The sequence below is a fragment of the Manis javanica genome, chromosome X, assembly GCF_040802235.1.
Source record: "Manis javanica isolate MJ-LG chromosome X, MJ_LKY, whole genome shotgun sequence".
Classification (NCBI taxonomy): Eukaryota; Metazoa; Chordata; class Mammalia; order Pholidota; family Manidae; genus Manis; species Manis javanica.
The window spans coordinates 58,376,079-58,389,401 of record NC_133174.1 but is presented as its reverse complement, the minus strand read 5'-3'; the positions used below and the strand labels follow the sequence as shown (position 1 = coordinate 58,389,401).

At 37.2% G+C, this 13,323-nt stretch overlaps 1 protein-coding gene across 1 annotated transcript in view; it reads left to right on the top strand.

The window, feature by feature from the left end:
• Window positions 1-13,323, top strand: part of TEX11 (testis expressed 11) — a 391,628-nt gene that overhangs the window by 113,648 nt on the left and 264,657 nt on the right. The window contains exon 10 of the mRNA XM_073227602.1: window positions 3,741-3,795. Coding sequence (XP_073083703.1) covers window positions 3,741-3,795 — 55 coding nt within the window. The remainder of the gene's footprint in view (window positions 1-3,740; window positions 3,796-13,323) is intronic.

Below are 13,323 nucleotides of genomic sequence, written 5' to 3'. Positions count from 1 at the left end.
TAAAGTAGGTTGGTCATGGGGATAGTATACTACAGCATAGAGAATATAGCCAATAGTTTTATAACATTTTCCTATGTTGACAGATAGTAGCTGTAGTAGTGGGGGGAGATTTAATAATATGGGTAAGTGTTGAACCAATGTGTTATATACTTGAAATTAATATAAGATTGTTTATCAACTATACTTCAATTTAAAAAAAGGAATATGCTTTTACTAATGTGGTTAGATACAGGGGGAGGGAAAGATTTCTATAGTCTTATGATTATTTCTCAATCTTTTGATAAGGTTATGCCTCTGAATGGTAAACTTCAGAAGAAAAACTTCAGTTTTTTTCTCCCCTTAGGTAATACCGAATGACTAGAGTAGGCTGGTGTGGAGTATTTCTCATCCACAGGTCAGTTAGGCTCTGATAATACCCTAAGGAGGTTAGGCTCTAATTAACTGGTTTCCCTGAAGGCCGTTCTTAAGAACAGATTGTTCTGGGGTATAAAAATGATTCCTTTTCAAAACAGCAGCAGACTCACAGAATCTAAGAATGGACTAACAGTTACCAAAGGGAAAGGGACTGGGGAGGGTGGGGGCGAAGGAAGGGAGAAGGAGATTAATTGGAAATCACAATATAGGTAGGTCATGGGGAAGGCAATATAGCACAGAGAAGACAAGTAGTGACTCTATAGCATCTTACTATGCTGATGGACAGTGACTATAAAGGGGTAAGTGGTGGAGACTTGATAATAGGGGGTATGTAGTAACCACAGTGTTCTCATGTGAAACCTGAGCATAAGATTGTATATCAATGAGACCTTAAATAAATAAATACATAAATTTAAAAAAATCTTTCCTTTTCACCTCCACCTGCCAAAGCCTTATGGGATTTTTCTCTGATATTTATTTACTTTGGGAACTTGGTCAAGTTCTTGGAGGTAAATTTAACAATACTGTTGGTTCCTCCGATCCCCCAAGTGTGTTCCTCTGAAATTTTTAACTCATAGACTTGTCCATACTGAGCTTCCAACAATCTGTCAATTACAATTCACAATTTCATGACCTAGCACGGGTTGGTTCCCTTTGCAGTTTCTGTTCATGAGTCTCTCCTTTGGTAAGCTGCAACTCCTTTTATTTGCCTGTCTGTTTCTCCAGTCATGGGGCCAGTGGTTTTCCCTGTGTCCTCCCTTCTGTTATGGAGCCAAAAAAGTTGTTTATTTTACATTTTACTTATTAGTATAGAGTAGTGACTTCCAAGTTCCTTACATGTGGAACCCCAAACCAGAAGTGTAATTTGACTTTTTAAGCTTGGCTTTCTTACCATCACCCTTAGACTAGAGTAGCTTAATTTTCAGTCAGTGTTTGGTCAGAGCTTCAGTTTAAGTGCCTTGAGCCACTGAGGCTCAAGGCTCTTTGTTGATGGATCTGTGTTTGCCCTGAGGAATTCTTCCTAGTCTGCCCCCACACTTCTGAGTGGATGCAGCCTAGCACATGTGCATATAGCCTTCTATATCTGCAGGGATGAGTGTGACCTCAGGATTGTTCTTCTTGGCCATTTTTTTCCCTCTGGTTGTCTCTGTTAAACTTCTGGCAGGTATGCTACTTCACTTGTTGCTACTATTACCATGGAGCTACCAGCCATTCTTGACTGCTTACCACTAAGATCTTTATTGTTTTTGATAATGCTCTTAGGCAGGAACTTCTCCTTGCTCTTTTCTAAATAAAGTCAGTCCCCTCAAGCATAAATGCTGAGCTCTTCTTCTTTATTGCTTGCTTTTACCCCTGGGCAGAACCTTTGTACCACACTACTAGTGTTTGTTGCAGGAGGATAGCATGCTTCTCCTTGAAGTGACACCCCTGGTCTAAGTGTGTATGTTGGGGCATAACTCTGGGGGGAAAATATTTTCCCAGCCCAGGACAAAATACCTTTGAAACTGAAATCAGTCAAAGAGAGGAATAAAGTGAGAGAAACCCATTTATTTCTTCAAACAGTTGTCCACTTCTGCTCACCCATGTCTCTTGTGACCCCGCTACCAAAAGGGACCCCACCCAACCTTTCTGGTCTGGATATGCACTGATCCAGATATTCCCTCGCTTCCCCATGTAATCACCTATTAATATGGAGATGGACTACTCTCCACCTCTTGGAAACACCTACTGATATTGAGATGCACTAAGGCCAGGCAAGAGATTCTGGAAATACTGCAATTTTACTCACATGGGGAGATAGTAGCTCCTGATCTTGGCATGCCCTTGTGGCATGGAACCATTGCTCAATGAGCCAGGCTGAGTGAAGGTGCTCAGGGTCCCAGTAGTCTTGACCTGTAACACCTGTGGTAGAGCCCTTATCTTAAGAGTGAGAACTGAGTGGGGAACGGAAGAGCCAGTCCTCTCATTGCCCCTGCCTAGAATAGTAATTTCACAATACAGACCTGGGGAAGATAAGAGAGGCTGATCACCTGCCCATCACAAGTCGAAACCATAGCCTAGGAGCTGAAGGGAGAGGGAATTTCCACCTTCTTGATAGCACCCATCTGGATTACTTTCATCTCATGGAGGTGGTGTGGAGAGGAGGAGCAGGTTGTGGCTCAGATGCTATAGACGCTCACTGTTTTTATTAAGATTTTGTTGACTTTTTAAAATAAATGTTTTTCCATTTGCTATATGTCCTTAGGACAATTTCTAGAGATCTTAAATGGTTGTTTTAATGATTTTTCTAGGCAAATGCTTGTTTCATGGGAGAGAGGATCCAATAGCTCCTTATACCCCCATTATGGTAGTTCCATCCTCAATGGTCATTTTAAAAACTAGAAGTAGAAAGTTTAATGTAACAATGGAGACTTCTATGAGATAGGGCTTACAATGACTAGGCCAGCATTATTTCTTTGTTAGGATGCTGAAAACTCTGTTTGGTAGTTCCTAGTCTTTTAGAGTTTTTATAAAAAAGAATATTTAAAAGTAATGTCTTTAGTTTAGTTCAGTTCACCGACATTTTATTGACAACCTCTCTTGGAATACGAATTTTATGGTGAGTGATCTTTGCTTTGCTTTTTAAGTTTCAGATTTTGAAACCCCAAGGCTTGTATTAATATGTTATTTGTGATTATCAGAATGTCCGCTAGATAATATGGTTTGGTAATTAAATCAGAGAATTCTGATTAGAAGAGAAATCTAAGAAGTTTAGATTTCAAATGTCAAATTTTTCTACCCTCCAACCGCTCATTCTCATTTTCAATACCAATCTAGGAAATACTAGAAATCACATAACTGCTAAATTGGTTCATTCAGCTGCAAAGTGGAACTAATGCTGCCTCACAAGAATGTTGTGAAGCTTAATAATTATTGCTAAAGCATTTGTCTCCATGAAAGCTCCTGTATTTGTTTTATTTTCAAAATATATTTATAATTCTTAGACTTTAAAATATGCCCATTAAGAGCTTGTATATACATGTAAACAAGTTTAATATGGTATATATATATATATAGCCAAAGAGAAAAGACCAGTAATATAATTACAGTGTTGATTTACTGGATATATATATCCTGCGGAAATTGCGGTTATCTGCAGTTAGAAAATACTGCTTTATACAGTTGGTTTTCATAATGTTAACTGGCTAATGATCTGTTGTAGTGAAAAATAGAAATGTTTGAATATAGTTATACAATGTCTTCTTAATAATATATAATCTTGAAAAAATATATAATTTGAAATTAATATGTATATATATATGTATTCTTTTCTTTTTTAATGATAGCCAGAGTTATGATATTGGGAAGATGGATAAGAATTCTGTTGTGCCAGAAATGCTGGTAAGGATTATGTTAAATATTACAGAAGTAAATTGAAGAAATACAGCTTATGTTATTGTTATAACATGAGTCTATCACCCCCATTTGTTAATAGATTGCCCATTGAGCACATCATTTAATGTCTCAATGCATTTGTTCCTGTAGAATTTACCTACCTGTGAGTTAATACATGTAAAGTGCTTAGAAGTGTTTGGCTATATAAATTTTAGCTTTCATTACTGCATTAAAAAGTTCTAGGTTTTTCCCTAACTACTCAGATACAGCATGCTTGATATGAAAGTTAATTTTAATATTTAATCAAGCAAAATGTGATTATGTAAATCTGATGTAGAACTAATTTAATACACACCATAGCAAAATTGAAACTTTTTTGCATATCCATTTTTGCTTCTATTACAGTATATCAATCAAAATGTAACTGAATACTTATATATATCTAGCAACGTGATAGATGGGGAATAAAAGAGAAGTGTAAAATGTGACCTCTACCCTTAAGAAGCTTATGTTTGAATGATAAAACTAATACAAATGAGTACAATGGAATGTTATTTAACTTTGAAAAGAAATGAAATTCCAACGCATGCTACAACACAGATGAACCTTGAGGACATTGTACAATAAACTAAGCCATTCACAAAAAGATAAATACTGTATGATTCCACTTAAATGAGGTATCTTGAGCAGTCAAATTCATAGAGACACAAAGTCGAATGTGGCTGCAGGGGTTTAGAGGGAGGGGAACTTGGGAAGCTATTGTTTAATGGGTATAGAGTCTCAATTTTGCAACGTTAAAAGACTTGCACAATATGAATATACTTAATACTACTGAACCATACACTTGAAAATGATTAAGATGGTCAATTATATGTTATGTGTTGTTTATCAAATTAAAAATAAAAAAACATTGTGATAGTATCACATAATAGATTATATAACAATGAGAATAAATTAAATAATTGCAACAGTATGGATGTTCTCACATATAATGTTGAATAAACAAAACAAGATACAAAATAGTGCATACTGTGTGATTGCATAAATATAACTTTCAAAAACAGGTAGAAATAATATATGGTATTGAAAGTCAGGTAATTGGTTGCTGTTGTTTGCAGTAGTGTCTGAAAAGAGGCATGAGGTGAGCCTATTGCTGTTAATGTTCTGTGTTTTGATTTCTGTGTTAACATTCATGTATTCACTTTGTGAAAATTCAAAGCTATACTCTTGGGATCATGAACTTTTTTGTATGTACTTTGTGCTTAAACTAAAATTTCAAAAATAGATTTAAAACACTAGTACAAATGAGGCAATTTGGGAAAAATAAGTGATAAACTGTGTAGTACTGACCTGAAATATGTAGAAGGGCATGCAGAAAAGGGGAGTATCAAAGTTGACTAGAATAGTTGAAGAAGCCTTTGGTAGGAAAGATCTTGAAAAGTAGATGGGGTCCATGCATTTAAAAGGGAGGGATAAGGAGATACCAGGCAAGAGATCAAGATGAGAAGATATTTGGAGGAGGAATTGATTTAAGCATGGATGATTTGAGGATGGATGACAGGATTTAAGTGTGATTAAAATGTAATATATTGTGAAGTATGAAGAGGTAAGATTATGAAGTAGCTTATGATGGTTTTCTTTCATGCTAGCAGTACTTCATTGAGGTATAATTTATATATACTAACTTACACAAATTTTAAGCGTACAGCCTGATGAATTTTAATATATCTATATAGTCTTGTAACTACCACACATACCAAGATACAGAAATTTCCATCACCCTCAAAAGTTCCCTTGGCCCCTTTCCAGTTAATAGCCATTGCTACTCCTCAAGATAAAACCATTATTCTGACTTCTATTGCTATAGATTATTTTCACCGTTTCTTGAACTCTGTATAGAAGGAATCATGTACAACAGTATGGGTGTTCTCACATATAATGTTGAATAAACAACACAAGATAGAAAATAGTGCATACTGTGTGGTTGCATAAATATAATTTTCAAAAACAGGTAGAAATAATATATGGTGTTGAAGATCAGGTAATTGGTTACTCTTGTTTGCAGTAGTGTCTGAAAAGAGGCATGAGGTGAGCCTGTTGCTGTTAATGTTAAAAACCACTAAATTTTTAAAAGGTAAAGATATTAATAACATGAATATTTTTCAAAACTTGCATCCTCTTTTTGGTATTTACTAAGATGCAAGCCCCGGTAAAAAACAAGGACCAAGAGAACTGAGATTAAATACTTGTTACATGGCTTCTTGCCAGCACATCTCTTTGTTTACAGGATGCGGAAGTTGCAGTTTTTATAGCAATAATTGTTCACCTGCATTGCTCCTGACATACCACATTTAATAGCCTAATTTTTATGTCTGCCTTCTTTTGCTTAACATAACAGTTTTGAGATTCATCCATTTTGTTACGTATTTCTGATTATTTGACACTTTTGCTATTATGAAAATAGCTACAATCTTTCTCAAAGATGCCATATTTACTTCATAAAAGTCCTCTGGAGGAGTATGTAAGTTGAGAGTTGTTCCACAGTAATAATGATACTAAGTACACAACACAATCTTATTTAATACATCTTACTTTTGGAATTAAAGAACTCAGAGATATGACACCCTAAATGTAGATTCACAGAGCCCTAGTGTGCTTAACATAGCTTTTTGTTTTTTTTTGTATTTCGCCTTACAGTTCTGCCGGTTTTTTAAAATCATTTTGTTATCATTAATCTACAATTACATGAAGAACATTATGTTTACTAGGCTCTACCCTTCACCAAGTCCCCCCCACAAACGCCATTACAGTCACTGTCCATCAGCATAGTAAGATGTTGCAGAATCACTACTTGCTTCTCTGTGTTGCATATCCCTCCCCATTCCCCGCCCCAACGTTATACATGCTAATCGTAATATCCCCATTCTTCTTCCCCGCCCTTATCCCTCCCTTCCCTCCCATTCTCCCTAGTCCCTTTCCCTTTGGTAACTGTTAGTCCCATTCTTGGGTTCTGTGATTCTGCTGCTGTTTTGTTGCTTCAGTTTTTCTTTGTTCTTGTACTCCACATATGAGTGAAATCATTTGGTATTTGTCTCTCTCTGCTTGGCTTATTTCACTGAGCATAATACCCTCTAGCTCCATCCATGTTGTTGCAAACTGTAGGATTTGTTTTCTTCTTATGGTTGAATAATACTCCATTGTATATATGTACAACATCTTCTTTATCCATTCGTCTAGTGATGGACACTTAGGTTGCTTCCATTTCTTGACTATTATAAATAGTGCTGTGATAAGCATAGAGGTGCATCTGTCTTTTTCAAACTGGACTGCTGCAATCTTAGGGTAAATTCCTAGAAGTAGAATTCCTGGGTCAAATGGTAAGTCTATTTTAAGCATTTTGAGGAGCCTTCATACTGCTTTCCACAATGGTTGAACTAATTTACATTCCCACCAGCAGTGTAGGAGGGTTCCCCTTTCTCTACATCCTTGCCAACATTTGTTGTTGTTTGTCTTTTGGATGGTAGCCATCCTTACTGGTGTGAGGTGATATCTCATTGTGGTTTTAATTTGCATTTCTCTGATAACTAGCAATGTGGAGCATCTTTTCATGTGTCTGTTGGCCATCTGTATTTCTTCTTTAGAGAACTGTCTGTCAGTTCCTCTGCCCATTTTTTAATTGGATTATTTGCTTTCTGTTTGTTGAGGTGCGTGAGCTCTTTATATATTTTGCATGTCAAGCCTTTATCGAATCTGTCATTTACGAATATATTCTCCCATACTGTAGGATACCTTTTTATTCTATTGATGGTGTCCTTTGCTGTACAGAAGCTTTTCAGCTTTATGTAGTCCCACTTGTTCATTTTTGCTTCTGATTCCCATGCCTGGGGAGATATGTTCATGAAGAAGTCACTAATGTTTATGTCCAAGGGATTTTTGCCTATGTTATTTTCTAAGAGTTTTATGGTTTCATGACTTACATTCAGGTCTTTGATCCATTTGAATTTACTTTTGTGTATGGGGTGAGACAGTGATCCCGTTTCATTCTCTTACATGTAGCTGTCCAGTTTTGCCAGCACCATCTGTTGAAGAGACTGTCATTTCCCCATTGTATGTCCATGGCTCCTTTATCATATATTAATTGACCATATATGTTTGGGTTAATGTCTGGAGTCTCTAATCTGTTCCAGTGGTCTGTGGCTCTGTTCTTGTGCCAGTACCAAATTGTCTTGATTACTGTGGCTTTGTAGTAGAGCTTGAAGTTGGGGAGTGAGATCCTCCCCACTTTATTCTTCCTTCTCAGGATTGCTTTGGCTATTCGGGGTCTTTGGTGTTTCCATATGAATTTTTGAACTATTTGTTCCAGTTCATTGAAGAATGTTGTTGGTAATTTTATAGGGATTGCATCAAATATGTATATTGCTTTGGGCAGGATGGCCATTTTGACAATATTAATTCTTCCTAGAAAAGAGCATAGGATGAGTTTCCTTTCGCTAGTGTCCTCTTTAATTTCTCTTAAGAGTGCCTTACAGTTTTCAGGGTATGGGCCTTTCACTTTATTGGTTAGGTTTATTCCTAAGTATTTTATTCTTTCTGATGAAATTGTGATTGGAATTGTTTTCCTGATTTCCCTTTCTATTGGTTCATTGTGAGTGTATAGGAAAGACAGATTTTTGTGTATTAATTTTGTATCCTGCAACTTTGCTATATTCTGATATCAGTTCTAGTAGTTTTGGAGTGGAGTCTTTAGGTTTTTTTTATATACAATATCATGTAATCAGCAAATAGTGACAGTTTAACTTCTTCTTTACCAATTTGGATTCCTTGAATTTCTTTGGTTTGTCTAATTGCCATCGCTAGGACCTCCAGTACTATGCTGAATAACAGTGGGGAGAGTGGGCATCCCTGTCTTTTTCCCGAACTCAGGGGAAAAGCTTTCAGCTTCTTGCTGTTCAGTGTGATGTTGGCTGTGGGTTTATCATATATGGCCTTTATCATGTTGAGGTACTTGCCCTCTATATTCATTTTGTTGAGAGTTTTTATCATGAATGGAGGTTGAATTTTGTCTAATGCTTTTTCAGCATCTATGGAGATGATCATGTGTTTTTTGTCCTTCTTTTTGTTGATGTGCTGGGTGATGTTGATTGATTTTCGAATGTTCTACCATGCTTGCATCCCTGGGATGAATACCACTTGATCATGGTGTATGATCCTCTTGATGTATTTTTGAATTCGATTTGCTAATATTTTGTTGTGTATTTTTGCATCTATGTTCGTCGGGGATATTAGTCTGTAGTTTTCTTTTTTAGTGGGTTCTTTTCCTGTTTTTGATATTGGAGTGTTGCTGGCTTCATAGAATGAGTTTGGAAGTATTCCCTCCTCTTCTTTTTATGGAAAACTTTAAAGAGAATGGGTATTATGTCTTCTCTATATGTCTGATAAAATTCAAAGGTGAATCCATCTGGTCCGGTGGTTTTTTTGGGGGGTAGTTTTTCGATTACTGATTCAATTCCTTGCTGGTAATCGGTCTGTTTAGATTTTCTGTTTTTTCCTTGGTCAGTCTTGGAAGGTTGTATTTTCCTAGGAAGTTGTCCATTTCTTCTAGGTTTTTCAGCTTCTTAGCATATAGGTTTTCATAGTAGTCTTTAATAATTCTTTGTATTTCTGTGGAGTCTGTTGTGATTTTTCCTTTCTTGTTTCTGATTATGCTGATGTGTGTTGATTCTCTTTTTCTCTTAGTAAGTTTGGCTAGAGGCTTATCTATTCTGTTTATTTTCTCAAAGAACCAGCTCTTGGTTTCATTGATTTTTTCTATTGTTTTAATCTTCTCAATTTTGTTTATTTCTTCTCTGATCTTTATTGTGTCCCTCCTTCTGCTGACTTTAGGCCTCATTTCTTCTTCTTTTTCCAGTTTCGATAATTGTTATGTTAGGCTATTGATTTGGAATTGTTTTTCCTTCTTTAAGTATGCCTTGATTGCTATTACTTTCCTCTTAAGACTGCTTTCACTGCATCCCACAGAAGTTGTGGCTTTGTGTTGTTGTCATTTGTTTCTATATATTCCTTGATCTCTAATTTGTTCATTGATCCATTGATTATTTAGGAGCATATTGTTAAGCCTCCATTTGTTTATGAGCCTTTTTGTTTTCTTTGTACAATTTATTTATAATTTTATACATTTGTGGTCTGAAGAGTTGGTTGGTAGAATTTCAATCTTTCTGAATTTACTGAGGTGTTTTTGTGGCCTAGTATGTGGTCTATTCTAGAGAATGTTCCATGTGCACTTGAGAAGAATGTGTACGTGTTGCTTTTGGATGTAGAGTTCTATAGATATCTATTAGGTCCATCTGTTCTAGTGTGTTGTTCAGTGCCTCTGTGTCCTTACTTATTCTCTGTCCAGTGGTTCTATCCTTTGGAGTGAGTGGTGTGTTGAAGTCTCCTAAATCGAATGCATTGCGTTCTATTTACTCCTTTAGTTCTATTAGTGTTTGTTTCACATATGCTGGTGCTCCTGTGTTGGGTGCATATATATTTATAATTGTTATATCCTCTTGTTGGACTGAGCCCTTTATCAGTAAGTAATGTACTTCTTTATCTCTTGTTACTTTCTTTGTTTTGAAGTCTCTTTTGTCTGAAACTAGTATTGCAACATCTGCTTTTTTCTCCCTATTGTTTTCATGAAATATCTTTTTCCATCCCTTGACTTTTAATCTGTGCATGTCTGTGGGTTTGAGGTGAGTCTCTTGTAAGCAGCATATAGATGGGTCTTGCTTTTTTATCCATTGTATTACTCTGTGTCTTTTGATTGGTGCATTCAGTCTATTTACATTTAGGGTGATTATTGAAAGATATGTACTTATTGCCTTTGCAGGCTTTAGATTCATGGTTACCAGGGGTTCAAGGTTAGCTTCTTTAGTATCTTATTGTCTAACTTAACTCTCTTATTGAGCTGTTATAAACACTGTCTGCTGATTCTTTATTCTTCTCCCTTCTTATTCCTCCTCTTCCTCCATTCTTCATATGTTGGCTGTTTTATTCTGTGCTCTTTTGTGTTTCTTTTAACTGTTTTTGTGGGTAGTTGATTTTATTTTTTGCCTTTAGTTAGTATTTGTTTGGTCCTCTTTCTTTGCTGTGATTTTATTTTCTCTGGTGACATCTGTTTAGCCTTAGGAGTGCTCCCATCTAGAGCAGTCCCTCTAAAATACACTGTGGAGGTGGTTTGTGGGAGGCAAATTCCCCAACTTTTGCTTGTCTGGGAATTATTTAATCCCTCTTTCATATTGAAATGATAATAATGGTAGATAAAGTATTCTTGGTTCATGGCCCTTCTGTTTCATTGTATTAAATATATCATGCCATTCTCTTCTGGCCTGTAAGGTTTCTGTTGAGAATTCTGATGATAGCCTGATAGGTTTTCCTTTGTAGTTGACCTTTATTTTTCTCTCTAGCTGCCTTTAAAACTCTGTCCTTTTCCTTAATCTTTGCCATTTTAATTATTATGTGTCTTGGTGTTGTCCTACTTGGGTCCCTTCTGTTGGGAGTTCTGTGTACTTCCGTGGTCTGAGCAATTATTTCCTCCCCCAGTTTGGGGAAGTTCTCAGCAATTATTTCTCCAAAGACACTTTCTATCCCTTTTTCTCTCTCTTATTCTTCTGGTAACCGTATAATGCGGATATTGTTCCTTTTGGATTGGTCACACAGTTCTCTTAATATTCATTCCTGGAGATCCTTTTATCTCTCTCTGCATCAGCTTCTATGTGTTCCTGTTCTCTGGTTTGCATTCCATCAATGGCCTCTTGCATTTTATCCATTCTGCTTGTAAATCCTTCCAGAGACTGTTTCATTTTTTTAATCTCCCTCCACGCATCATCCCTTAGTTCTTGCACATTTCTCTGCAGCTCTGTCAGTATGGTTATGTCATTTATTTTGAATTGTTTTTCAGGAAGATTGGTTAGGTGTATCTCCTTCTGAATGGTTGACTCTGTGATTTTGGTCTGTATCAAATTCTTCTGCCTTTTCATGGCAATAGAGAGAGTTTGCAGAGCTGGTGCATGTGATGGCTTGGAGTACGTCCCTTCTTGCTGGTTTGTGGCCTTCCTCTCCTGGGAAAACAGCGACCTCCAGTGGCTTGTTGTGAGCAGCTGTGCTCAGATGGTGCTTCTGATTCTTGCCGGGCCACTGTGGAATTTAGCTCTGCAGTTGCTTTGAGCGTGGCCTGCCTCAGGCTGCTGCTCCAATATGGCGGAGCTGCTTCGGAGGGGAAACGGCTGGGAAGCTGTTTATCTCCATGAGGGGCCTCCAAGCTGTGCTGTTGCCCAGGGGTTTAGAGCACCCAGAGTTTCCTGGGATTCCCAGCTGCTGGGCGAAGTGTCCCAGGATGCTTCTGTCCAGCTGTCAGGTCACTGTCCCTTTAAGACTTGCAAAAAGCACTTGCTTTTTTTTGTCCGAGTGGCACCAGCTGCAGAGACCCGCTCACAGTTCTTACTATCTTGTTTCCCTAGTTTCGAGCACCCCCCCCCCCCGTGCATGCACTGTGTGTCTGCACTCTGGTGCAGATGGCTAGGGCTGGCTATTTAGCAGTCCTGGGCTCCCTCTCCGTCCCCATTCTGACTCCTCTCCTCCTGCCAGGAGCTGAGGTGAAGGGTGCTCAGGTCCCGGCAGACTGTGGCTTGTATCTTACCCTCTTCGCAAGGCGCTGGGTTTTCGCCGGTGTAGATGTAGTCTGACTGTTGTCCTGTGTCTTCTGGTCTCTTTTAGGAAGAGTTGTATTTGTTGTATTTTCAAAAATATGTATGGTTTTTGGAGGAGATTTCCACTGCTCTACTCACGCCGCCATCTTGGCCCCACCTTAACATAGCTTTTTAAATGTTAGAAGATCACCATTGCCTGGTCCTACTGTCCTTATTATGTGTAAAAGGCAGATTTTTCATTGAAATAGAGCTCCTTCTTTCAAAATGGCAACCTGTAGTAAAATATGTCTATGCTGACTTGAGTTTACTCCCCTTATCAATGTAGACCTGGCTGCAGAGTATGACTTCATTCAGCAATATAGTAGAAATTTTAAAACAGCTGGATAGGGAGAAATATTTTCTATGAAAATTTATCTATTTTGAACTCACATGGTGGTATATATGCCCTTGGTCTTAATGGTTAATCCCAACTAGGGTGTAAAGCCTTTGAGAAAGAGATTATGTCTATTTATCTATTTTGATGAAGGTGTAATACAGGTCTACCTATACAGTAGGTGGTAAGATGATTAAATTAAATGTTGCTGGGCCTTAGTTTCCTTTTTTGTTTAAGGATTAAGTACTTTGATGCTAAAACACCTAGGAAAATAATTATATTAAATGTAAATAAGCTATTACTGTAAAATGCTTAGTATTTGATATGTGTAGTATAATTATGGGACATAAATCAGACTGTGTGATTACTTAAGGAAAATGCTGTTTCATAATGATAACTTATGTTTGAGAAGATGCCTGTTACTACACAAGTGCTAGACAGCTATTGTATTGCAATTTAACCCTCAGCTGTGTA